The sequence below is a fragment of the Phaenicophaeus curvirostris genome, unplaced genomic scaffold (genome assembly GCF_032191515.1).
Source record: "Phaenicophaeus curvirostris isolate KB17595 unplaced genomic scaffold, BPBGC_Pcur_1.0 scaffold_122, whole genome shotgun sequence".
In the NCBI taxonomy this organism is placed as follows: Eukaryota; Metazoa; Chordata; class Aves; order Cuculiformes; family Cuculidae; genus Phaenicophaeus; species Phaenicophaeus curvirostris.
The window spans coordinates 434,728-460,777 of record NW_027206743.1 but is presented as its reverse complement, the minus strand read 5'-3'; the positions used below and the strand labels follow the sequence as shown (position 1 = coordinate 460,777).

Here is a 26,050-nt window from a genome sequence, read left to right as displayed (position 1 = left end):
CCCTTGGGACCCATTCAGACCACATTCAGCCCCATTTGGACCCGATTCTTCCCTGTCCAGCCCCATTTAGGGCCCATTCAGCCCCATTTAGGGCCCATTCAGCCCCATTTGGGATCCGTTCAGCCCCATTTGGGACCCGTTCAGGCCCATTTAGGACCCGTTCAGGCCCATTTAGGACCCGTTCAGCCCCGTTTAGGATCCATTCAGCCCCGTTTAGGATCCATTCAGCCCCATTTAGGACCCCTTCAGCCCCATTTAAGGCCCCTTCAGCCCCGTTTAGGACCCGTTCAGCCCCGTTTAGGGCCCGTTCAGCCCCATTTAGACCCCATTCGGGCCCAGTCAGCCCAGTTTATCCCCGTTCAGGCTCAGTTCCTCCCCGTTTCGGGCCCGTCCCCCGCCATCGGTGCCCGTTCAGCCCCTGCCGGCCCCTATTCTCGCTGTTCAGCCCCGCGGATCCCCGTTTATCCCCGTTCCGCCGCCTCCATTCATCCCCGGTCCCCGCTCACCCCTCAGCAGCCGCTCGGCTCCGCGCGCCCCCCTCGCGCTCCCATTGGCCGCCGCTCCCGCCACTCCCCGCGCGCCGGCCGAGCGGAGCCCTGCGATTGGTCTCTGCCCCACGTCAATCATCCAATCTCAGCGCTGACTGGCGAGCCCCGGGGAGGGGGCGGGGCTAGGTTGCCATGGCCGCGGGAGGGGGCGGGGCGTTGCCGGGGAAGCCCCTCGGGGAGGGGGAGAGGCGGGTTCTGATTGGGCGCCGCGCGCGTCGCTCAGCCCCTCCCCGCGCTCCCATTGGTCCCCGCGCCGATTGGGGGCGGGGCTCGGGGGGGCCAATGGGAGCGCGCGGCGTGGGGCGCGGGGCGGGGTGAGGGGTCAGGGCCGAGCCAAGATGGCGGCGGCGCCGGGGAGGTGAGTGTGGGGCGGGGTGGGGGGGGGGGTTGATCCCTGGGGCCTCCCCCCAGTCCCAGTCTATCCCAGTGCTCCTCTCTCCCCACTCCCAGTTCACCCCAGTGCCCCTCCTCTGCTCCCAGGTGTTCCCAGTGGCCCCGCACCCCCTGTTCCCACTTCGATCCAGTGCCCCCCCACGTTCCCAGTGCCCCCCCCTCCCCCAGTTTGTCCCAGTGCTCCCCTCTCCCCACTCCCAGTTCACCCCAGTGCCGCCCCTCTGCTCCCAGGTGATCCCAGTGGCCCCACACCCCCTGTTCCCACTTCGATCCAGTGCCCCCCCATTCCCAGTTGATCCCAGTGCCCCATTCCCAGTTGATCCCAGCGCCCTCCCCCTGTTCCCAGTTGATCCCAGTGCCCCCGGGCCCATTGCTAGGTGATCCCAGTGCCCCGCCCCCCTCCTAGGTGATCCCAGTTCCCTCCCCCCCGTTCCCAGTTGATCCCAGTGCCCCATTGCTAGGTGATCCCAGTGCCTTGCCCCCATTCCCAGTTGATCCCAGTGCCCTCCCCCTGTTCCCAGCTGATCCCAGTGCCCTCGGGCCCATTCCTAGGTGATCCCAGTGCCCTCCCCCTGTTCCCAGTTGATCCCAGTGCCCTCGGGCCCATTCCTAGGTGATCCCAGCGCCCTCCCCCTGTTCCCAGTTGATCCCAGTGCCCTCGGGCCCATTCCTAGGTGATCCCAGTTCCCTCCCCGCGTTCCCAGTTGATCCCAGTGCCCCGTTGCTAGGTGATCCCAGTGCCTTGCCCCCATTCCCAGTTGGACCCTGCACCCTTCTGCATTCCCAGTTGATCCTAGTGCCCTCCTCCCATTCCCAGTTGATCCCAGTGCCCTCCTGTTTAATCCCCTCTCCCTGCTGTTCCCCCCGCAGGCGGCGGCCGCTCCGGGCCCCCCTTTTCCTCGGAGTCGCCCTTTTCCTGGGAGTCGCCGTGGCCGTCGATCGCAGCAACTTCAAGACGTGCGAGCAAAGCGGCTTCTGCCGGTGGGTCCAGAGTTCGATTGGATCTGGGGAGGGGATCCCGGGCCGGGGGGGGGGTCACTCAGGGTCCCCGCCCTCCGCTGCTCCCACAGGCGCCAGCGCAGCCTCCAGCCCGGCCGCTCTCCGTACCGAGCGCTCCTGGAGTCCTTCCAGCTCGGAGCCGACTCCGCGCGCCTCCAGCTCGTTAACGAAGTCACCAAGGTGCAGGCGGGGAGGGGATGGGATGGGATGGGGTGGGGAGAAGGGGATGGGGAGGAGAAGATGGGATGGAGACAAGGGGATGGGATGGAAGGAAGAGAATGAGATGATATGGAGAGAAGAGGATGGGATGAGATGAAGAGAAGAAAATGGGATGAGATGGAGAAGAGAGGATAGGATGGGATGGAGAGAAGAGGATGGGATGGGGAGGAGAGAAGAGGATGAGATGGAGAGGATGGGATGGAGAGGAGAGGAGAGGATGGAGAGGATGGGATGGGATGGAGAGAAGAAAATGGGATGAGATGGAGAGGGGAGGATAGGATAGGATAGGATGGGATGGAGAGAAGAGAATGGGATGGGATGGGATGGAGAGGATGGGATGGGATGGAGAGAAGAGGATGGGATGGGGAGGAGAGGATGGGATGGGGAGGAGAGGATGGGATGGGATGGAGAGAAGAGGATGGGATGGGATGGAGAGAAGAGGATGGGATGGGATGGAGAGGAGAGGATGGGATGGGATGGAGAGAAGAGAATGGGATGGAATGGGATGGGATGGAGAGGAGAGAATGGGATGGGATGGAGAGAAGAGCATGGGATGGAATGGGATGGAGAGGAGAGGATGGGATGGAGAGGAGAGGATGGGATGGAGAAGAGAGGATGGGATGGAGAGAAGAGGGTGGGATGGGATGGGGAGAGGATGGGATGGGATGGAGAGGATGGGATGGGATGGGAAGAAAAGGATGGGATGGAGAGAAGAGGATGGGATGGGATGGAGTGAAGAGGATAGGATGGGGTGGAGAAGAGAGAATGGGATGGAGAGAAGAGGATGGGATGGGGTGGAGTGAAGAGGATGGGATGGAGAGAAGAGAATGGGATGGGATGGGATGGGATGGGATGGGGAGGAGAGGATGAGATGGAGAGAAGATGGGATGGGATGGCAAGAAGAGGATGGGATGGAGAGAAGAGGATGGGATGGGGTGGGATGGGGGATGAAATGGAAGGGATGGCCCAGGCCAGAGGGGCTGGGACCGTCGCACTGACCCCGCGTGCCGGTGTTGCCGAAGGTGCCGCTGCTGCTGGAGCTGTGGGGGCTGCAGGGCAACATGACGCGGATCCGGATCAAGGAGCTGAACCCGCTGCGGCCGCGCTTCGAGGTGCCGGACGTGCTGGTGGCCGAGCCGCCCGCGGAGCGGTGAGTGCGGGGAAGGTGGGAATTGTGGGACGTGGGTGCAGGAGGAACCCCACGAGCCTCGGCGTTCCGTGCCCTTCCCGGCAGGCTGGAGGTGTCGGGGCGCGAGGAGGGGAGCCTGGAGCTGGCGCTGGGCCCCGCGGGGCACCGGCTGCTGCTGACGGAGAAGCCGTTCCGCATGGACCTGCTGCAGGGCCGGGAGCTGCTCTGCAGCGTCAACGCCCGCGGGCTCCTCGTCTTCGAGCACCTGCGGCGCCGCCGGGACTCGTGAGTACGGAAAAGCGGGATCGACCCCGCAGGGATCCCCCCACCCCGGGCTCTCCCCAACCCCAGGGCCACCCCCACGGCGGGAGGTTGGGGAAAGGTAAAACGCAGGGCAAGCGGAAGGGCAGGGGGGGCCGGCAGCGTTCCCAGGGATCCCCAAAAGTGGGGAGGGGGCGTCCCGAGGGAGCGGGAGGGGGAGCCGGGCCGGGCTGTGTCCGTGTGTCCGGCCGGCGGCTCCGCACTGACTCTCGCTGTGTTTCTGTTTCTGCCTGCGCTTCCCCCCCGCGTCCGCCCCCCAAGTTTCTCGGATAAAGTTAGTAGCTCGGTCGGTAGCTTGTGGGAAAGGATCAAGAGCCTTTTCCATAGGTAATTCCGTGGATTCTGCTGCTCTTTCTGCCCCCCTTCCCCGGCCCCCCCGGCGCCCCCCGTTTCCCCCCGGCCCCTTCTGGGATGAGGAGGGGGCAGGAGCCAGTTAGGGGAGGGAATCGGGGTGCTCTGCTCATCCCAGGGCCTCCCCAGTTTGTCTTTATCCCGTTCCCGCCCCCCCTTGGCGCGTGTGGATCCCGTTTGGAGCGATGGCAGCGCCCCAAACCCCCCCCGTGACCCCGATCCGCAGGGATCCCCCCACGGAGCCGCCGGCCGAGGAGGGAGCGGCGGCCGAGGGGCAGGAGGAAGCAGCCGCCGCCGCGGACGATGCTGGAGACCCGAGCGAGAAGGTTTTCTTGGAAACGGGGGGTGCAGGGAGATGGGACCCCCCATTTTTCCTTTGGGAGAGCCTTTCCCTAACGGCATCCGGCTCCGCAGCCCACGGAGACGCCGGCCGACACCGCGGACGAGCCGGGATCCTGGGAGGAGACCTTCAAGACGCACACGGACTCCAAACCCAACGGTGAAGCTGATGCGGTCGCCGAGGGCGTTGGGTGTGGGGCGGGCGCTCCCGTTCTATCCCTGAATCCCTCTTTTTCCCGCAGGACCCACCTCGGTGGGGCTGGATTTCTCCCTCCCCGGCTTCGAGCACGTCTACGGCATCCCGGAACACGCCGACAACCTGCGGCTCCGCACGACCGAGTGAGTAGAGCGGCCGCGGGGGCAGCGAGGGAGGAACGGCGACGCCGCGGGAGGGGGAACCGGCTCCGATCCCGCTTGGAATTCCGCAGGGGAGGGGATCCGTACCGGCTCTACAACCTGGACGTGTTCCAGTACGAGCTCTACAACCCCATGGCGCTCTACGGCTCCGTGCCGCTGCTCTGGGCCCACAGCGCCCGCCGCTCCCTCGCGATCTTCTGGCTCAACGCCGCCGAGACCTGGGTGGACATCAGCTCCAACACGGCCGGGAAGGTAGGGAGCGAGGCGGGTGCCGAGGGCTCCCGCGCGGGTCCCGGCGCCGATCCGAGCCGCCTTTGGCCTCCGGCAGACGCTCTTCGGGAAGCTCCTGGATTACATGCAAGGAGGGGGGGAGACGCCGCAGACCGACGTGCGCTGGATGTCGGAGAGCGGCATCATCGACGTCTTCCTGCTGCTCGGCCCCTCGCCGCAGGCCGTGGCCAGGCAGTACGGCACGCTGACCGGTACGGGGCGGCTACCGGAGAGGGGCGAGGGGGACGGGGAGGCTGGGGCGCGGGAATCCTGCTCCCATCCTGCTCCTAGCCCTCTCCCATCCTGCTCCCACCCTCATGCTGCTCTTGTTCCGCTCTCATCCCAATTCCACCTGGTTTCCGTGATGATCCTGCTTGCGGCCTGCTCTAATCCCACTCCGATTCTGCTCCCTGTCCTTATTCCTCTCCCGTTCCGCTCTGATCCTGCTCTTATTCCGCTCCAATCCTGGGTTTATCCCGTTTTTGTTCTGCTCTCACTGCGATCCTGCTCTGATCCCGCTATCATCTTGCTCTGATCCTTCTTGATTCTGCTCCGATTCTGCTCGCTTTCCCACTCCAATTTCGCTCCCCTCCTCACACCAATTTCACTCCCCTTCCTGCTCCAATTTCACTCCCTTTCCCACTCCAATTTCGCTCCCCTTCTCACTCCAATTTCACTCCATTTCATGCTCCAAGTCCACTCCCCTTCTCGCTCCAATTTCACTCCCCTTCCTGCTCTGATTCCGCTTCCCTTCCATCTCTGATTACGGTCCCCTTTGTACTCCAATTTCACGCTCCGATTCCACTCCCCTCCTCGCTCCTGCTTCACTCCATTTCCCCCTCCAATTTCACTCCCTTTCTCGCTCCAATTTCACTCCCTTTCTCACTGCAATTTCACTCCCTTTCTCACTCCAATTCTGCTCCCTTTCTCACTCCAATTCCGATCCTCTTCTCACTCCAATTTCACTCCCCTTCCCGCTCTGATTCTGCTCCAATTCTGCTCCCTTTCTCACTACAATTTCACTCCCATTCTCACTCCCAATTCTGCTCCCTTTCTCACTCCCAATTCTGCTCCCTTTCTCACTCCAATTTCACTCCGTTTCTCACTCCAATTCTGCTCCCTTTCTCGCTCTAATTCTGCTCTCCTTCTCACTCCGATTCCGCTCCCCTTCCCGCTCCGATTCTGCTCCCTTTCTCACTCCGATTCCACTCCCCTTCTGGCTCCGATTCTGCTCCCTTTCTCACTCCGATTTCGCTCCCCTCCACCCCCTCTGGTGTGTCCCTCAGGCACGCAGGCGCTGCCCCCGCTCTTCTCCCTCGGTTACCACCAGAGCCGCTGGAATTACCAGGACGAGGCGGACGTGGCGGCCGTGGAGCAGGGCTTCTCGGAGCACGCGCTGCCCTGTGACGTCATCTGGCTGGACATCGAGCACGCCGACGGCAAGCGCTACTTCACCTGGGACCCCACCAAATTCCCCCAGCCCCGCGCCATGCTGGAGAGCCTCGCCGCGCGGAAACGCAAGGTGGGGACCACGGGGCCCCCCCCGAGGCCCGGAGAGCCCCCCCTGAGCCATATAACCCCCCCCAGACCCATTTCTGGCCCCCTCAGACCCATTTGCTCCTCCCTAGATTCATTTTTCAGCCCCTCAGACCCATTTCTGGCCCCCTCAGACCCATTTACTCCCCTCTAGATTAATTTCTGGTCCCCTCAGACCCATTTCTGGTCCCCTCAGACCCATTTCTGGCCCCCTCAGACCCATTTACTCCCCCCTAGATTCACTTTTCAGCCCCTCAGACCCGTTTCTGGTCCCTTCAGACCCATTTACTCCCCCCTAGATTCATTTTTCAGCTCCTCAGACCCATTTCTGCCCCCCCCAGACCCATTTACTCCCCACCTAGATTCATTTTTCAGCCACTAGGACCCATTTCTGGCCTCCTTAGACCCATTTACTCCCCCCCTAGATTCATTTTTCAGCCCCTCAGACCCATTTCTGGTCCCCTCAGACCCATTTACTCCCCCCTAGGTTCATATTTCAGCCCCTCAAACCCATTTCTGGCCCCATCAGACCCATTTCTGGCTCCCTCAGACCCATTTACTTCCCTCTAGATTCATTTTTCAGCCCCTCAGACCCATTTACTCGCTTCTAGATTCATTTTTCAGCCCCTCAGACCCATTTACTCCCCGCTAGATTCATTTTTCAGCCTCTCAGACCCATTTACTCCCCCCTAGATTCATTTTTCAGCCCCTCAGACCCATTTAACCTCCTCCTCAGACCCATTTCTTCTCCTTCAGCCCCATAGAGCCCAGATAGGGCCCCCCAGACCCGTTTACTCCCTCCTAGATTCATTTCTCAGCTCCTCAGACCCATTTCTGGTACCCCCAGACCCATTTAACCCCCTCATCAGACCCATTTCTGCCCCCCCAGACCCATAGAACCCACAGAACCCACCCAGCCCCCCCAAACCCATTTAACCCCCTCCTCAGACCCATTTCTACCCCCCGACCCATTTTTCCCCCCCAGCCCCCCGTAAATTCGCTCCCAGACCCATTTTGCCCCCACCCCAGGCCCATTTTTGCCCCTCTCAGAGCCCGTCGAGCCTGGCTTGGCCCCCTAGACCCATTTTTTCCACTTCTAGACCCCCCCAGGTCCCATTTCCCCCCCCCCCAGGTCCCCATTTAGCCCCCCCAGCCCTGTTTTTGCCCCCCCCCCCAGATGGTCAGCATCGTGGACCCCCACATCAAGGTGGACAGCGGGTTCCGCGTCCACACCGAGCTCCGCGACCGCGGCTTCTACGTCAAAACCAAAGATGGCGGCGACTACGAGGGCTGGTGTTGGCCCGGTGAGCGGCGCCAGGGGGGGTCCGCGAGGTTCCAGGAAGGCTGGGGGGGACCATACTGACCCCCCCAAAATGCTGTCCCCAGGCTCAGCCGCGTACCCCGACTTCACCAACCCTGAGGTGCGCGACTGGTGGGCTTCCATGTTCGCCTACGACCGCTACGAGGTGAGGAAGGGGTGTAGGGGCCCCCCCGCGTCGCTCTGGGGAGCCCCCCACGTCGTTATCTGCACCCCTTGTTGCTCTCAGCCCCCCCAATCACTCTCAGCCCCCCCAAATTGATGTCAACCCCCCATTTCTCTTCCCCTCTCAGCTCCCTGTCGCTTGTACCCCCCTCTTCAATCTGCTGCCCCCTCAAATCTACCCCAATTCCCTCTCTGCCCCCTAAATCCACCCCCAAATTCCCCCTCTGTCTCCCCCAAATACCCCTCTGCCCCCCCCAATCCACCCCAAATACCCCTCTACCCCCCAAATCCACCCCAAATACCCCCTCTGCCCCCCCAAATCCACCCCAAATACCCCCTCTGCCCCCCAAATACCCCTCTACCCCCCAAATCCACCCCAAATACCCCCTCTGCTCCCCCAAATCCACCACAAATACCCCCTCTGCCCCCCCAAATACCCCCCAAATACCCCTCTACCCCCCAAATCCACCCCAAATACCCCCTCTGCTCCCCCAAATCTACCACAAATACCTCCCTGCCCCCCCAAATCAATCCTAAATGCCCCTCTACCCCCCCAGTTGCCCCCTCTGCCCCCCCCGATCGACCCCGAATCTCCCCCTGACCCTGAATTCCGCGCCCCCCCAGGGCTCCACGGAGAATCTCTTCACGTGGAACGACATGAACGAGCCGTCGGTGTTCAGCGGCCCCGAGGTGACGATGCACAAGGACGCGATTCACCACGGCGGCTGGGAGCACCGCGACCTCCACAACCTCTACGGCCTCTACGTGGTGAGCGCGGACCCCCGGGACCCCCAAATCCCCCCCCGAAACCCCTAGATCCCCTTCCAGATCCCCAGGATTCCCCAAGTCCCACCCTGGGACCCCTAAATTCCCCCCTTGAAACCCCAAAATCCCCTCCCAGATCCCTGGGACTCCCCAAGTCCCACCCTGGGACCTCCAAATCCCACCCTGGGACCCCTAAATTCTCCCCCCTGAAACCCCAAAATCCCCTCCCAGATCCGCGGGACTCCCCACATCCCATCCTGGGACCTGCAAATCCCACCCTGGGACCCCCAAATCCCCTCCTGAAACCCCCAAATCCCCTCCCAGATCTCCAGGACCCCCAAATTCCACCCTGGGACCCCTGAATCTTCCCCCAAATCCCTAGGACCCTCCCAGCTTCTCTCCCAGGACACACAAATCCCTCCTGGGACCCCAAATCCCTGAAATCCCTAAATATCCCCCCAAAACCCTTAAATGCTTCCTGGGACCCTCCCAAATCCCACCCCAGGACCTCCAAATCTCACCCCGGGACCCCCAGATCCCACCCCGGGACCCCCAAATTCTTCCTCAGCCTCCCCACATCCCCCCTAAACCCCCTCAAATCCCCTCAGGCCCCTCCATATCCCCCCAGGACCCCCTGATTCCCTTCCACATTCCCGTTATCCCAGCCCCGCTCCATCTCTCGTTAATTAATGAGGTGACTAACGAGGGCAGGGCTGGATTTAACGCCTCCGGGCTCTTTCCCCGCAGCACATGGCGACGGCCGAGGGGCAGATCCGGCGTTCCGGAGGGAAGAGCCGCCCCTTCGTGCTCAGCCGGGCTTTCTTCGCCGGCTCCCAGCGCTATGGTGAGGCCGGGGGGCCCCCCCAAAATGTCCTCTCGTCCCCCCACCACGTCCCCGAGGCCCCCCTGAACCCCCCTTTTTCCTGTAGGTGCTGTCTGGACCGGGGACAACTCGGCCGAGTGGGGTCACCTGCGCATCTCCATCCCCATGTGCCTCAGCTTCGCCCTCGCCGGCCTCTCCTTCTGCGGCGGTGAGCGAGACGGAGCAAGACGGAGCGATACGGGAGCCAGGAGGGATCTGGGAGCGATCCGGGAGGGATCTGGGAGCGATCCAGGAGAAATCTGAGAGCAGGGATCCAGAAACGATCCAGGAGCAATACCAGAGTGATCCAGGAGCGATACAGGAGTGATCCGGGAGCGATACAGGAGCGATCCAGGAGTGATACAGGAGAAATCTGAGAGCAGGGATCCAGAAACAATCAGGGAGCGATACCGGAGTGATCCAGGAGTGATCTGGGAGCAGGGATCCAGGAATGATCTGGGAGCGATCCAGGAGCGATCTGGGATCGATGCAGGAGCGATCTGGGAGTGATATAAGAGAAATCTGAGAGCAGGGGTCCAGAAACAATCAGGGAGCGATACCAAAGTGATCCAGAAGTGATACAGGAGTTATCCGGGAGCAGGGATCCAGGAGTGATCTGGGAGCGATCCAGGAGTGGTACAGGAGAAATCTGAGAGCAGGGATCCAGGAATGATCTGGGAGCGATCCAGGAGCGATCTGGGATCGATGCAGGAGCGATCTGGGAGTGATACAGGAGAAATTTGAGAGCAGGGATCCAGAAACGATCCAGGAGCGATCCAGGAGTGATCCAGGAGTGATCCAGGAGCGATACAGGAGCGATCCACGAGTGATACAGGAGTTATCCGGGAGCAGGGATCCAGGAGTGATCTGGGAGCGATCCAGGAGTGGTACAGGAGAAATCTGAGAGCAGGGATCCAGAAACGATCCAGGAGTGATCCAGGAGCGATACAGGAGTGATTCAGGAGTGATCCGGGAGCAGGGATCCAGGAGTGATCTAGGAGCGAGACACGAGCGATCTGGGAGTGATAGAGGAGAAATCTGAGAGCAGGGATCCAAAAACAATCCAGGAGCAATCCAGGAGTGATCCAGGAGTAAGGATCCAGGAGTGATATGGGAGCGATACAGGAGGGATCCGGGAGCAGGGATCCAGGAATGATCTAGGAGCGGTCTGGGAGTGATAGAGGAGAAATCCAAGAGCAGGGATCCAGAAACAATCCGGGAGCAGGGATCCAGGAGTGATCCAGGAGCAGGGATCCAGGAGTGATCCAGGAGCAGGGATCCAGGAGTGATATGGCAGCAATCTAGGAGGGATCTGGAAGCGATACAGGAGGGATCTGGGAGCAGGGATCTAGGAGTGATCTGGGAGTGAGACAGGAGTGATCCAGGAGCGATATGGGAGCAGGGATCTGGGAGTGATCTGGAAGGGATCTGTGAGGGATACAAGAGCAAACTGGGAGTGATGTGGGAGTGATCTTGGGAGCAGGGATCCGGGAGCGATCCAGGAGTGGGGATCTGGGAACTCTAGAGGAATGATCTGGGAGGTGGGAGGCTGGGAGCAGGGATCGGATCGAGGGCGTCCGCAGCCGGCGCTGGGGGGTTCTTCGCGAACCTGGAGGCAGAGCTGCTGCTTCTCTGGATTGGGATTGGGATCGGGATTGGGATCGGGATTGGGATTGGGATTGGGAGCGTGGCTGAGCCCCTGCCGCCCCTGCAGCCGACGTCGGGGGCTTCTTCAAGAACCCGGACGTGGAGCTGCTGGTGCGCTGGTACCAGGCGGGCGCGCTGCAGCCCTTCTTCCGCGCCCACGCGCACCTGGACACGGCGCGGAGGGAGCCCTGGCTCTTCGGGGAGGACACGGCGGCGCTCGTCGGCGCGGCCCTGCGCCTGCGCTACGCGCTCCTGCCCTACTGGTACACGGCCTTCTACCGCAGCCACCGCAGCGGCCTGCCCGTCATGAGGTCAGGACACCCAGAAATCCACCCTCGGGCCCCAAAAGTCTACGCTCGGGCCCCAAAAATCCACCCTCGGGCCATAAAATCCACCCTCATGCAGCAAAAATCCACCCTTGGGCCCCAAAATCCACCCTTGGGCACCAAAATCCACCCTCGGGCACCAAAATCCACCTCGATACCCATCCCCACGGTCCAAAATCCACCCTCGGGCCCCAAAAATCCACACTCGGGCCCCAAAAATCCACCCTCACACCCCAAAAATCCATTCTCGGGCCCCAAAATCCACCCTTGGGCCCCAAAATCCACCTTGAAATCCATCCCCACAGTCCAAAATCCACCCTCGGGCCCCAAAATCCACCTCGATATCCATCCCCACAGTCCAAAATCCACCCTCATGCTGCAATATCCACCCTCGGGCCCCCAAAATCCACCCTCGGGCCCCAAAAATCCACCCTCGGGCCCCAAAAATCCATTCTCGGGCCCCAAAATCCACCCTCGGGCCCCAAATCCACCTCGAAATCCATCCCCACAGTCCAAAATCCACCCTTGGGCCCCAAAATCCATCCCTGTGCCCCCAAAATCCATCCCTGTGCCCCTAAAATCCACCCTCGGGCCTCAAAATCCACCCCAAAATCCATCCTCACAGTCCAAAATCCACCCTCATGCTGCAATATCCACCCTCGGGCCCCCAAAATCCACCCTTGTGCCCTAAAATTCACCCTCGGGCCCCAAAATCTGCCTTGAAATCCATCCCCACAGTCTAAAATCCACCCTCGTGCCCCAAAAATCCACCCTCGGGCCCTAAAATCCACCCTTGGGCCCCAAAATCCACCTTGAAATCCATCCCCACACTCCAAAATCCACCCCCATGCTCCAAAATCCTCCCCCGTGGCCCTGAAATCCACCCCTGCTCCTCAAAATCCACCCTTGTGCCCCAAAATCCACCTCGAAATCCATCCCCGTGCCCCGAAATCCACCTCTGCACCCCAAAATCCACCCTCGTGCTGCTAAATGCACCCTGAAATCCATCCCTGTGCCCCAAAATCCACCCTCGTGCCCTGAAATCCATCCCCGTGCTTCAAAATCCACTTTCGTGCCCCAAAATCTGCCCTGCAATCCATCTCTGCGCCCCAAAATCCACTTCTGTTCCCTAAAATCCACCCCGAAATCCATCCCCGTGCCCCAAAATCCACCCCTCCTCCTCAAAATCCACCCCAAAATCTGCTCCTGCACCCTTAAAATCCACTCTCACCCCCCCAATACCCTCCCCTGCCCCCCCAAATCCTCACCTGCCCCCCCAATCCGCTCCCCCCAGGCCGCTCTGGATGGAGTTCCCCGAGGATCCCTCCACCTTCGCCGTCGATGATCAATACCTGATCGGTGAGGACAGGGAAGGGGGGGCTTCCTGCACCCCTTTTTGGGGTCCCCCACCCCGTTTAGGGGTCCCCTCTTTAGTGGGGGGGGGGTAAAACCTGTTCTCAAGAATCCCTCCCCCTTCCTTTTGGGGGTCCCCCTGCACCCCTGAGGTCCCCCCATCTCTTTTCTGCGGGGGGTCCTACCTCTTTTTGAGGGGCTTCCTGCATCCTTGGGCTTCCCCAGCCCTATTTTGGGGTCCCCCCAGCCCCAGTTTGGGGTGCCCCCCCCTCATTTCTGACCAGCCCCCCCTTTTTGCCCCCCAGACCAGGCGCTGCTGGCGCATCCGGTGACGGAGCCGGGAGCGCGGGGGGTGCAGGTGCTGCTGCCGGGCCAGGGCGAGGTGAGATTTTGGGGGGGCTCTGGGGGGGGTTGAGGGGCCCTTGGGGTTTAATGGGGACCCTGGGGAAGTTTGGGGGGGCCTGGAGTTTGGGGGGGGGGGCCTGGAGGGGGGTTTGGAGGGGGTCTGGGGGGTGCAGCCAGGCTGCCAGGCTGGGGTGAGGTGAGATTTTGAGGGGGTCTGTGGGTGTTTGGGGGAGGTCTGTGGGGTTTGGGGGGGTCTGTGGGGTTCGGGGGGATCTCTATGATTTGGGGGGCAGCCTGGGGGTCCCCTAAACCCCCCTTTCCCCCCCCTCCCCAGGTCTGGTTCGACGTCACCTCCTACCAGAAGCACGTGGCACCGCAGACGCTCTACGTCCCCGTCACCATGAGCAGCGTGGGTGGATTGAGGGGGGGCTGGGGGTGGATTTGGGGGTTCGGGGGGTGCTGAACCCCTTTTTTTTTTGCGTGTGTGTGTGTGTCCCCCAGATCCCGTTATTCCAGCGCGGAGGAACCGTGGTGCCGCGCCAGGACCGGCCGCGCCGCTCGACCGAGTGCATGCACGGAGACCCCTTCACCCTCTACGTCGCCCTCAGCCCCCAGGTGACCCCCAAACCCCCCCGGACACCCCCAAAATCGCCCCCCACACACACCAGGACCCCACAAAACCACCTCAGGACCCCCCCAAACCCTACAGACACCCCTCCCGACCCCCTAAACCTCTCCAGGATCCCCTTTCCCCCCAAAAAAAGCCCCTTTTCATCCGCTTTTCCCTCCTTGAACCCCCTTTTCCCCCTCTGAACCCCCTTTCCCCCCCAAACCCCATTTTCCCCCCTAAATCCCATTTTCCCCTCCCCAAACCCCCTTTTCCTCTCCCCAAACCCACTTTTCCCCCCCCAAACCCCTTTTCCCCTCCCCAAACCCTCGTTTTCCCCCCCCCAAACCCTCGTTTTCCCCCCCCAAACCCCTTTTCCCCCCCCAAACCCCTTTTCCCCCCCCAAACCCCCTTTTCCCCCCCCAAACCCCCTTTTCCCCCCCCAAACCCCTTTTCCCCTACCCAAACCCCATTTTCCCCTCCCCAAACCCCCTTTCCCCCCCCAAACCCCATTTCCCCCCCCCGAACCCCATTTTTCCCCCCCCCAAACCCCCTTTTCCCCTCCCCAACCCTCCTTTCCCCCCCCGAACCCCATTTTCCCCCCCGAACCCCCTTTTCCCCTCCCCAACCCTCCTTTCCCCCCCCGAACCCCATTTCCCCCCCCGAACCCCATTTCCCCCCCCGAACCCCATTTCCCCCCCGAACCCCCTTTTCCCCCCCCGAACCCCTTTTCCCCTCCCCAAACCCTCATTTTCCCCTCCCCAAACCCTCATTTTCCCCTCCCCAAACCCCCTTTTCCTCTCCCCAAACCCCCTTTTCCCCCCCCAACCCCCTTTCCCCCCCCAAACCCCCTTTCCCCTCCCCAACCCCATTTTCCCCTCCCAAACCCCCATTTTCCCCCCCCAAACCCCCTTTTTCCCCCCCAAACCCCATTTTCCCCTTCCCAAACCCCATTTTTCCCCCCCGAACCCCCTTTTTCCCCCTCAAACCCCGTTTTCCCCTCCCCAAACCCCATTTCCCCCCCCCAACCCCCATTTTCCCCTCCCCAAACCCCATTTTTCCCCCCCGAACCCCCTTTTTCCCCCCTGAACCCCCTTTTTCCCCAGGGCACAGCGGAGGGCGAGCTCTTCCTGGACGACGGGCACAGCTTCGGTTACGCCGCGGGGCGATTCCTGCACCGACGATTCCGCTTCGCCGGCGGCTCCCTCACCGCCAGGTACCCCCAGATCCCCCCGACACCCCCAAATCCCCCTGGATGCCCCCCCTTTCTACTCCCTGGGAGCCCCAGACCCCCCCGACCTCCCCTCAGATCCCCCACAGGATCCACCAGGACCCCCCAAACCCCCTCTGATCCCCCAAAACCACCTCAGAGCCCCCCGAAACCCCCTCAGGACCCCCCGACACTCCCTGTGTCCCCCGTTCTCCCTCCTGAGGGCTCCCAGACCCACTCAAATCCCCCCCAACTCCCTCTGTATCCCCCAAAACCTCCTCAGGACCCCCCCCAAACCCCCCTGGACCCCCCAACTCACTCTGTATCCCCCATTCTCCCCCCTCATAGCCCCTCAAACCCCCTCAGGACCCCCCAAACCCCCCTCAGGACCCCCCAACCCTCCCTGTGTCCCCCGTTCTTCCCTCTTGAGAGCCCCCAGACCCCCTCAGATCCCCCCCAAACCCCCCTGGACCCCCCAACTCACTCTGTATCCCCCATTCTCCCCGCTCATAGCCCCCCAAAACCCCCTCAGGACCCCTCAAAACCCCCTCAGGACCCCCCAACCCTCCCTGTGTCCCCCGTTCTCCCTCCTGAGAGCCCCCAGACCCCCTCAGATCCCCCCCAAATCCCTCTGTATCCCCCAAAACCCCCTCAGGACCCCCCAAAACCTCCTCAGGACCCCCCCCAAACCCCCCTGGATCCCCCAACTCCCTCTGTATCCCCCATTCTGCCCCCTCATAGCCCCTCAAACCCCCTCAGGACCCCCCCAAACCCCCCTGGACCCCCCAACTCCCTCTGTATCCCCCATTCTCCCCCCTCAGGACCCCCCAAAACCTCCTCAGGACCCTCCCCAAACCCCCCTGGACCCCCCAACTCCCTCTGTATCCCCCATTCTCCCACCTCAGGACCCCCCAAAACCTCCTCAGGACCCCCCCAAACCCCCCTGGACCCCCCAACTCCCTCTGTATCCCCCATTCTCCCCCCTCAGGACCCCCTAAAACCTCCTCAGGACCCTCCCCAAACCCCCCTGGACCCCCCAACTCCCTCTGTATCCCCCATTCTCCCACCTCAGGACCCCCCAAAACCTCCTCAGGACCCCCCCCAAACCCCCCTGGACCCCCAACTCCCTCTGTATCCCCCATTCTCCCCCCTCAAGACCCCCCAAAACCTCCTCAGGACCCCCCCAAACCCCCCTGGACCCCCCAACTCCCTCTGTATCCCCCATTCTCCCCCCTCATAGCCCCCCAAAACCCCCTCAGGACCCCCCAACCCTCCCTGCATCCCCCCGTTCTCCCTCCTGAGAGCCCCCAGACCCTGTCAGATCCCCCCCAAACCACCCCCAGGCTCCCCCCAACCCCTCCTGAACCCCCTTTTCCCCCAGCTCCGCTGACCCCCGCGGATCCTTCTCGACGCGTTCGTGGTTGGAGCGCGTGGTGATTCTCGGCGCCGGCAAACCGGCCTCCGTCCTTCTCCGCCCGGCGAGTAAGTGGGTTCTGGGGGGGCTTTAAGGTCTTTGGGGGAGTCTAAGGGCTTTAAAGACCCCCATAACCCCCCCTTTTTTTATGTCCCCCCCCTCTTCTTTCCGAAACCGCAGACGGCAGCGAGTCCCAGCTGGAATTCCAGCACGACGCCGAGCGCTCCGTGCTCGCCCTGCGCAAACCCGGCGTCGGCATCGGCGACGACTGGGCCATCGTCCTGCGATAATGGAGGGGGGGGGGGGCGCCCCCTGACCCCCCCACGGCCCCCCCGGACCCCCAGATCTTCCCCCCGAGCCCCCAGGACCTTCCCCGGCCCCAAAACGTGGGGGTCGAGGGGCTCCCCCCTCCCCGTTGGCTGCAGGGGAAGGGGATTGATTCCAGTTTTGGGGGGGCTCCTCCTGTGATAATTCGGGGGGGGGCGCCCCCTGACCCCCCCACGGCCCCCCCGGACCCCCAGATCTCCCCCCCGAGCCCCGAGGACCTTCCCCGGCCCCAAAACGTGGGGGTCAAGGGGCTCCCCCCACCCCTTTGGCTGCTGGGGAAGGGGATCGATTCCAGTTTTGGGGGGCTCCTCCTGTGATAATTCGGGGGGGGGCGCCCTCTGACCCCCCCCCAGCCTCCCTGGGACCCCCCTGACCCCCCCAAGCCCCCAGCCCCAAAACGTGGGGGTCAAGGGGCTCCCCCCACCCCTTTGGCTGCTGGGGAAGGGGATCGATTCCAGTTTCGGGGGGTTCCTCCTGTGATAATTTGGGGGGGGGCGCCCCCTGACTCCCCCCCTCCCCAGCCTCCCAGGAGCCCCCTGGGACCCCCCGACCCCCCCAAGCCCCCAGGACCTTCCCCAGCCCCAAAAATTGGGGGGTCACGGGGCTCCCCCCTCCCCTTTGGCTGCTGTAGGGGGGGGGGGATTTGGTTCCACTTGGATTTGGGGGTCTCCCCCTGCACCCCCCTGTTTTTTAATGGGGGGGGGACCCCCCCAAACCCCTTTGACCCCTTCCAAACCCCCTTGACCCCCCCCAACCCCACATGACCCCCCCCCCTCCACAGCCCCCAAACTGGGGGGGCAGGGGGCTCCCCCCACTTTCTGGCTGCTGTGGGGGAGGGGAGGGCGCCAGTTTTGGGGGGGCCTCTGACACCCCCCCTCAAAATATGGGTCTGGGGGGGGTCTGGGGACCAAAGCTCTGTGTGGCCCCCCCTTTTCTTCTCCTGCACCCCCATATTTTCCCCCTCCCTCCCTATTTTTCCCCCCCCCCGAGATTTGGGGGGGTTCTCTAATTTGGGGGGGGGGAGGGTGTCTCCGATTGCGGGGGGGAGCAGCACTGGGGGGGGTTTGGGGGAGCCCCCTCCCTCCCCCCCCCCAACAAGGACCTATTTTGGGGTGCAGCCGCCTCTGTGATTGGAAGGGGCTGGGGGGGGGCAGCGTTTTGATAAAACACCAATAAAACGAGTTAAAAACCTGGGATTTGGGGTTTTTTGGGGGGGTCCGTGGGATTTTGGGGGGGGTCTGTGGGATTTTGGGGGGGGTCCGTGGGATTTTGGGGGGGGTCTGTGGGATTTTGGGGGAGCTGGGCAATTGGGTGGGGGCACAAGGTTTTGAGGGGGGTTTAAAGTGGGTCTAGAGGGTTTGGGGGGGCCCTAAGGGTTGGGGGGGGCTGTAGATTTTGAGGGGGGGGGCGGCAAGGGTTTTGGGGCGCCCCGGGTGTTTTGGGTTCCGGAACTGCAGCGCCGTGGTGCGGGTTTCGGGGGGGACGCTTTTGTCGGTGACAGCGTGGGAGGGGACCGGAAGTGCCTACGCACAGAGCGGAAGTGCCGGCGGGGCCCGGCCCGGCCTCCAGGAAGAGCCGCGGCCCTTGGGGCGACCTCGAGCTTTGGCCCCCCCCGCGCCCCCCCCGCCCGGTAACCGCTGGGAGGGACTGGGAGGGACTGGGAGGGACTGGGACGCTGTCTAGGAACATGGTGGGGCGGCTGGGAGGGAACTGGGGGGATCCAGGCTGGGACTGGAGGGAACTGGGATGAACTGGGGGGGGACTGGGATGAACTAGAGGGGAGTGGGGGGGACTGGGAGGGAATTGGAGGAGACTGGGAGGGACTGGAGGGGACTGGAAAGAACTGGAGGGGAGTGGGAGGGGGTGAGGGGACGGGAGTGGACTGGGATGAACTGGGAGGGGAGTGGGGGGAGACTGGAAGGGACTGGGATGAACTGGACGGGACTGGGAGGGGATTGGGGGGACAGGGATGAACTGGAGGGCACTGGGATGAACTGGAGGGGAGTGGGATGAACTGGGAGGGGAGTGGGGGGGACAGGGGTGAACTGGAGGGCACTGGGATGAACTGGGAGGGGAGTGGGGGGGACAGGGGTGAACTGGAGGGCACTGGGATGAACTGGAGGGGACTGGGAGAGGAGTGGAGGGGACTGGGATGAACTGGGAGGGGAGTGGGGGGGACTGGGATGAACTGGAGGGGACTGGGAGGGGAGTGGAGGGGACTGGGATGAACTGGGAGGGGAGTGAGGGGGACTGGGATGAACTGGAGGGGACTGGGATGAACTGGAGGGGACTGGGAGGGGAATGGAGGGCACTGGGATGAACTGGAGGGCACTGGGATGAACTGGAGGGGACTGGGAGGGGAGTGGAGGGGACTGGGATGAACTGGGAGGGGAGTGGGGGGGACTGGGGTGAACTGGAGTGGACTGGGAGGGACTGGAGGGAAGTGGGAGGGACTGGAGTTAACCCCTTGGTGCCCGCAGGAGCCCCCGGAGCCGCCGTACGCCCCCCTCGCCGCCGCCCCCCCCCCCCGGGCCCCCCCGGCCCCCCCCCCAGCCATGAAACTCAAGCTGCGAAACATCTTCATCGTCTACTTCGTGGTGTCGCTGGGGGGGCTGCTGCTCGCCCTGCTGCAGCTCGGTGGGAGGGGGGGGGAAAGGGGGGGCGGGGGGGGCAGAAAGGGGGTCCTGGGGGGGAAAAAATGGGGCTGGGGGGTGAAAAAAGGGGTCCTGGGGGGGCAAAAAGGGGGCTGGGGGGGCGAAAAGGGGTCCTGGGGCGTTTAAAAGGGGGTTGGGGGGGCAAAAAGGGGGCTGGAGGTGTGAAAAAAGGGGTCCTGGTGGGGGGAAATGGGGCTGGGGGGGTGTAAAATGGGGCTGGGGGTGTGGAAATGGGTCGAGGGGGTGAAAAAGGGGGTTCTGGGGGGGAAATGGGGTCCTGGGGGGGGAAAAACTGGGGCTGGGGGGTGGAAAAAGGGGTCCTGAGGGAGGGAAATGAGGCTGGGGGGTGGAAAAGGGGGTCGGGGGGGGGTTAAAGGGGCTGGGGGGGCAGAAAAGGGGGTCATGGGGGGGAAAAATGTGGCTGGGGGGGTGAAAAAGAGGCTGGGGGGGCACAAAAGGGGGTCCTGGGAGGGGAAATGGGGTCCTGGGGGAGGGGTTTAATAGGTCGAGGGGGCCAGAAATGGGGGTCCTGACCCCCCCCCCCCCCCCTTATTTCCCCCCCCCAGGCCAGCCCTGCGAGTGCTCGCAGCGGCCCCGGGCGCTGCAGGGGGGGGGGGCGAGCGCGGGGGGAGCCGCGGGGGGGGGGCTCGGCCCTGCCCACCATCTACGTGGTGACCCCCACCTACTCCAGGTGAGACACCCCCAGCCCCCCCTTTTACCCCCTCAGGACCCCTTTTTACCCCCCCCCAGCCCCCTTTTCCCTCTGCAGCCCCCCCCCAGCGGCCCCATAGGACCCCAAACAACCCCCCCAGGACCCCTTTTTTCCCCCCTTCCCCTGCTATTACCCCCCTTCTCCCCTTTTTACCCCCCTAGGACCCCCTTTCTCCCCTTTTTCCCCCCCTTCACCCCTTTTTACCCCCTTAGGACCCTCGTTCTCCCCATTTTCCTCCCCCAGGACCCCCTTTCTCCCCTTTTTCTTGCCCTTCACTCCCTTTTTACCCCCTTAGGACCCTTGTTTTCCCCATTTTCCCCCCCCAGGACCCCTTTTCTCCCCTTTTTCCTCCCCCTTCACCCCCTTAGGACCCTCGTTCTCCCCATTTTCCCCCCCCAGGACCCCCTTTCTCCCCTTTTTCCCCCCCTTCACCCCCTTTTTACCCCCTTAGGACCCTTGTTCTCCTCATTTTCCCCCCCCAGGATCCCCTTTCTCCTCTTTTTACCCCCTTAGGACCCTTGTTCTCCCCATTTTACCCCCCCAGGACCCGTTTTCTCCCCTTTTTCCCCCCCTTCACCCTCTTTTTACCCCCTTAGGACCCCTTTTCTCCCCATTTTCCCCCCCTTCACCCCCTTTTTACTCCCTAAGACCCTTGTTTTCCCCATTTTACCCCCCCAGGACTCCTTTTTACCCCCCTAGGACTCCTTTTTTCCCCTTTTCCCTCCCTGTTCACCCCCTTAGGACCCTTGTTCTCCCCATTTTACCCCCCCAGGACCCGTTTTCTCCCCTTTTTCCCCCCCTTCACCCCCTTTTTACCCCCTTAGGACCCTTGTTCTCCCCATTTTACCCCCCCAGGACCCCTTTTCTCCCCTTTTTCCCCCTCTTCATCCCCTTTTTACCCGCTTAGGACCCTCATTTTCCCCATTTCCCCCCCCAGGACCCCCTTTCTCCCCTTTTCCCCCCCCCGTCACCCCGTTTTGTCCCCGCAGGCCGGTGCAGAAGGCGGAGCTGGTGCGGCTGTCGCAGACGCTGCTGCACGTGCCCTCGGTGCACTGGGTGGTGGTGGAGGACGCGGCGCGGCCCTCGGCGCTGGTCGGGGGGGTCCTGGCGGCTTGCGGGGTGCCCTTCACGCACCTGGTGGCCGAGACGCCCCCCTCGCTGCGGCGCCGCCCCGGGGAGCCCAGCTGGGTGCGGCCGCGCGGCGTCGAGCAGCGGAACCGGGCGCTGCGCTGGCTGCGGGACACGCGGCCCCCGGGGGACAACGGCGTCGTCTACTTCGCCGACGACGACAACACCTACAGCCTGCGGCTCTTCGAAGAGGTGGGGGGCACCCCCAGGCCCCCGCGGCCCCCTGATCCTCCCAGGAGACCCCCAGGCCCTTCTGGAGGCCTCGACTTCTCTCCAGAGCCCCCCAGTTCCTCTCTAATCCTCCCAGTAGCCCCCTAGTCCCTTCAGTAGCCCCCAATTTCTCTCCAGAGCCCCCCAGTTTCTCTCCAGAGCCCCCCAGTTCCCCTCTGATCCTCCCAGTAGCCCCCTAGTCCCTTCAGTAGCCCCCAATTTCTCTCCAGAGCCCCCCAGTTTCTCTCCAGAGCCCCCCAGTTCCCCTCTGATCCTCCCAGTAGCCCCCTAGTCCCTTCAGTAGCCCCCAATTTCTCTCCAGAGCCCCCCAGTTTCTCTCCAGAGCCCCCCAGTTCCCCTCTGATCCTCCAGGAGCCTCCTAGTCTCTCCAGAGCCCCCCAGTTTCTCTCCAGAGCCTCCTAGTTCCCCTCTGGTCCTCCCAGTAGCCCTGAATTTCTCTCCAGAGCCCCCATTTCCCTCTAATCCTCCCAGTAGCCCCCAGTTTCCCTCCAGAGCCCCCCCAGTTTCCCTCCAGAGCCCCCCAGTTTCTCTCCAGGGCCTCCCAGTTCCCCTCTAATCCTTCCAGGAGCCCCCTAGGCCCTTCAGTAGACCCCAGTTTCTCTCCAGAGCCCCCAGTTCCTCTCTAAATCCTCCCAGTAGCCCCCAATTTCTCTCCAGACGCCCCTAGTTCCTCCTCTGAAGCCTCAAGTTCCCCTCAAATCCCCCAGTAGCCCCCGAATTCCTTCCCAGACCCCCTAATTCCTCTCTAATCCCCCTAGTAGCCCCCCAGTAGCCCCCCAGTTTCATTCCAGACCCCTCCAGTTCCCCTCTAATCCCCCCAGTAGCCCCCCCAATTCCTTCCCAGACCCCCAAATTCCCCTCCAATCCCCCTAGTAGCCCCCCAGTCCCCCCAGTAGCCCCCCAGTTTCATTCCAGACGCCCCAAATTCCTCTCTAATCCCCCCAGTAGCCCCCCCAGTTCCTTCCCAGACCCCCAAATTCCCCTCTAATCCCCCCAGTAGCCCCCCCAGTTCCTTCCCAGACCCCCTAATTCCCCTCTAATCCCCCAGTAGCCCCCCAGTCCCCCCAGTAACCCCCTTTCCCCCCCCCAGATGCGCAGCACGCGCGGCGTGGCCGTCTGGCCGGTGGGGCTGGTTGGGGGCCTGCGTTTCGAGCGGCCGCTGGTTTCGGGGGGTCGCGTCGTGGGGTTCCACGCGGCGTGGAGGCCCGAGCGCCCCTTCCCCATGGACATGGCCGGCTTCGCCGTGGGGCTCCCCCTGCTCCGCGCTCGCCCCAACGCCCTCTTCGACCCCAAAGCCCAGCAGGGCTACCAGGAGAGCAGCCTGCTGGCCGGGCTCGTGTCCCGCGCCGACCTCGAGCCCAAGGCCAACAACTGCACCCAGGTGGGGGAAACTGGGGGGCCTCGGGGTCCCTCAGCCTGTCCTGGGGGCCCTTGAGGGCTTTAGGGGGTCTCTTAAGGGGTTTGAGGGGTCCTTTGGGGGGTCCTGGGGTCCCTTGAGGGGTTTAAGGGGTCTCTTAAGGGGTTTGAGGGGTTCCTCAGCCTGTCCTGGGGTCCCTTGAGGGGTTTAAGGGGTCTCTTAAGGGTTTGAGGGATCCTTTGGGGGATCCTTTGGGGGGTCCTGGGGTCCCTTGAGGAGGTTTGAGGGGTCCCTCAGAGGGTTCTGGGGTCCCTTGAGGGGTTTAGGGAGTCTCTTAAGGGGTTTGAGGGGTCCTTTGGGGGGTCCTGGGCCTTGAGGGGTTTAGGTCGTCTCTTAAGGGTTTGAGGGGTCCCTTGAGGGGTTTAGGGGATCTCTTAAGGGGTTTGAGGGGTCCTTTGGGGGGTCCTGGGGTCCCTTGAGGAGGTTTGGGGGTCACTTAAGGGGTTTGAGGGGTCCTTTGAGGGGCCCTGGGGTCCCTTGAGGGGTTTAGAGAGTCTCTTAAGGGGTTTGAGGGGTCCCTCAGAAAGTCCAGGGGTCCCTTGAGGGGTTTAAGGGGTCTCTTAAGGGGTCTCTTAAGGGGTTTGAGGGGTCCTTTGGGGGGTCCTGGGGTGCCTTGAGGAGGTTTGAGGGTCCCTCAGAGGGTTCTGGGGTCCCTTGAGGGGTTTAGGAGGTCTCGTAAGGGGTTTGAGGGGTCCTTTTTGGGGTCCTGGGGTCCCTTGAGGGGTTTAGGAGGTCTCTTAAGGGGTTTGAGGGTCCCTCAGAAAGTCCAGGGGTCCCTTGAGGGGTTTAGGGGGTCTCTTAAGGGGTTTGAGGGGTCCTTTGGGGGGTCCTGGGGTCCCTTGAGGAGGTTTGAGGTGGTCCTTTGGGGGTTTCTGGGGTCCCTTGAGAGGTTTAGGGGGTCTCTTAAGGGGTTTGAGGGGTCCTTTGGGGGGTCCTGGGGTCCCTTGAGAGGTTTAGGGGGTCTCTTAAGGGGTTTGAGGGTCCTTTGGGGGGCCCTGGGGTCCCTTGAGGAGTCCATCGGAGCATCCTGGGGTCCCTTGAGGGGTTTAGGGGGTCTCTTAAGGGGTTTTGGGGGGTCCTTGAAGGAGTCCTGGTGTCCCGTGGGGAGATCTGAGGGGTCCCTGGGGGAGTTTTGGGGCTCCCGGGGTCCCTTGAGGGGTTTAGGGATCTTGGGAGCCCATTGAGGGGGTCTCTTAAGGGATTTTGGGAGTCCCGTGGGGAGTTTTGGGGTCCCAGCATCCCTTGAGGGGACCCCGTGGGGAGTTTTGGGGGTCCCTTGAGGGGTTTAGGGGATCTTGGGGTCCCTTTAGGGGTGTTGAAGGGGTCCCTTCAGGGATTCGAGGGTTCCTTCTGGGGGTTTTGGGGGGCCAGCGGTCCCTGACTGGGTTTTGGGGGGTCCTTGAGGGGTTCCTGGTGTCCCTTCGGGAGATTTGAGGGGTCCCTAGGGGAGTTTTGGGGGTCTTGGTGTCCCTTGGGGAGATTTTTGGGGTCCCTGGAGGAATTTTGGGGGTCCCGGGGCCCCTTGAGGGGGGTTTTGGGGTCCCCTGGGGAGGTTTTCGTGTCCCTCAGGGGTTTTTGGGGGGTCCCTGGGGTGGACCAGGCTGGTTTTTGGCGGGGGGGGGGGGTCCTGGGAGGCTCAGGCTGGTTTGGGGGGTCCCAGGTATTTTGGGGGGGCCCCCTGACCCCCCCTTTCCCCCCAGGTGCTGGTGTGGCACACGCGGACGGAGAAGCCGAAGCTGCAGCAGGAGGAGCAGCTGCAGCGAAAGGGCCGCGGCTCCGACCCCACAATCGAAGTCTGAGGGACGGGACCCCCCAAAAAAACCATCAGAGACCCCCCCCAAATCTCGGGGGGGGGGGCACTTGGACTTTATTTATCGACAGGGCCCCCCCTTTGCCTTGGGGGGGGCCCCCCTTTTCCTCGGGGCGCATCGTCTCTGCAATAAAACTCTCCTCGCTCTGTGTCTGCAAAGGGGGGGGACCCTAATTTTAAAGAGGGGGGGGCACCTCACGTCTGAGAATCCCCCCCTCAAAAAATAAGGGGGGGCTGGGGGCCCCCCGAAACCCTTCCGACTGCGGCTCTGGATCTTCAAGAAGATCATGGTTGGGAAAATGGGGTGCAGGGAGGGGGGGCAGCCCCTATGCCCCCCCCCCAACACCCTGTGACCCCCCTCTGCACCCCATGTGCCCCCCAACACCCCGTGCCCCCCAAATCTTTGCCTCCCCCCCCGCCTTTAACCGCCCTCTTGGGAGGGAAAGGGGGGGGGCAGCAGATTTTGGGGGGGGCCCATGGGGAAAGGGGGGACAATGGAGCCCCCCCAGGATGAAAAGGGGGGGGCAACGGGAACCAACATGATGCTGGGGGGGGTCCCCTGGGGTTTGGGGGGGCAGGGGGGGAGTAAAGGGGATCCTCATGATGCTGACGGGGGGGGGTCACTGAGGTTTGGGGGGGGGGCAGCATGGTTTGGGGGGGCCTGGGAGGGGTTTGGGGGGTCCTGGGGGGGTGGGGGGAGCAGTGGGGACCCCCGTGATCCCAAAGGGGGGGTCAGTGGGGTTTGGGGGGTCAGTTTGGGGGGGGGTCTGTAGGGTTCTGGGAGGGGTAACAGGGACCCCAGTGATGCCAAGGTTGGGGGGGGGGGGGGCGGCACGGTTTTGGGGGTGCCCCAGGGTTTTAGGGGCACCGCTGGGGTTTGGGGGCACCCCTGTGGGTTTGGGGGTGCCCCCCCCCGGGCCTGGCCCCCCCCGTGCGGAGGTGGAAGGGAAATGACGGAGTTTCCTGGGGCGGCGAAGCCGGAGGCCGCGGCCTCGCGTGCGGCCGCCATCGCCCCATGGAGCCCCCAGCGGAGCCGGGGCCCCTCGGTGAGTGGGGGGGGGGGGCACAGACAACCCCCCCCCCAAAAAACTGGGGGGCCACAGACCCCTATGTGCCCCCCCAATGGAACCCCCAGAGCCAACCCCCCCCAGATCTGACCCCCCCCAGGCCCACAGATCCCTGTGTGTCCCCTACAGGCCCCCCCCAAATCCAACCCCCCCCCCCCAAGATCTGCAGCCCCCCCCATGTCTGTGTCCCCCCACCTAAGACCTACAGCCCCCCCCAGATCCAGCGCCCC

At 63.2% G+C, this 26,050-nt stretch overlaps 3 protein-coding genes across 4 annotated transcripts in view; all 3 read left to right on the top strand.

The window, feature by feature from the left end:
- The first annotated feature begins 861 nt into the window (after window positions 1–861).
- Window positions 862–17,985, top strand: GANAB (glucosidase II alpha subunit). 2 transcript variants are annotated; one of them, XM_069882344.1, is made up of 25 exons: window positions 862–906; window positions 1,812–1,922; window positions 2,012–2,120; window positions 3,182–3,309; window positions 3,394–3,573; window positions 3,871–3,936; window positions 4,187–4,286; window positions 4,375–4,459; window positions 4,542–4,638; window positions 4,728–4,908; window positions 4,985–5,138; window positions 6,213–6,448; window positions 7,640–7,766; window positions 7,849–7,928; window positions 8,570–8,713; window positions 9,458–9,554; window positions 9,640–9,741; window positions 11,287–11,530; window positions 12,840–12,904; window positions 13,204–13,280; window positions 13,578–13,652; window positions 13,745–13,858; window positions 14,957–15,066; window positions 16,442–16,542; window positions 16,655–17,985. In XM_069882344.1, the coding sequence occupies exons 1-25, from the start codon at window positions 887–889 to the stop codon at window positions 16,762–16,764; spliced, it is 2,913 nt and encodes a 970-aa protein (XP_069738445.1). In that variant the 5' UTR covers window positions 862–886; the 3' UTR covers window positions 16,765–17,985. The 2 variants fall into 2 exon arrangements, with proteins under 2 accessions (XP_069738445.1, XP_069738446.1); XM_069882345.1 differs by lacking the exon at window positions 3,871–3,936.
- Window positions 17,986–18,335: 350 nt separating this feature from the next.
- Window positions 18,336–24,912, top strand: B3GAT3 (beta-1,3-glucuronyltransferase 3). Its single transcript, XM_069882328.1, is given in 7 exon segments — window positions 18,336–18,431; window positions 19,282–19,438; window positions 20,022–20,062; window positions 20,064–20,146; window positions 21,157–21,487; window positions 22,617–22,907; window positions 24,644–24,912. Coding segments are annotated over 6 exon segments (927 nt in total). The 5' UTR covers window positions 18,336–18,431; window positions 19,282–19,356; the 3' UTR covers window positions 24,743–24,912.
- Window positions 24,913–25,703: 791 nt separating this feature from the next.
- Window positions 25,704–26,050, top strand: part of LOC138734610 (proline-rich proteoglycan 2-like) — a 3,609-nt gene continuing 3,262 nt past the window's right edge. Inside the window, 1 exon segment of the mRNA XM_069882359.1 lies at window positions 25,704–25,799. Coding sequence (XP_069738460.1) covers window positions 25,704–25,799 — 96 coding nt within the window.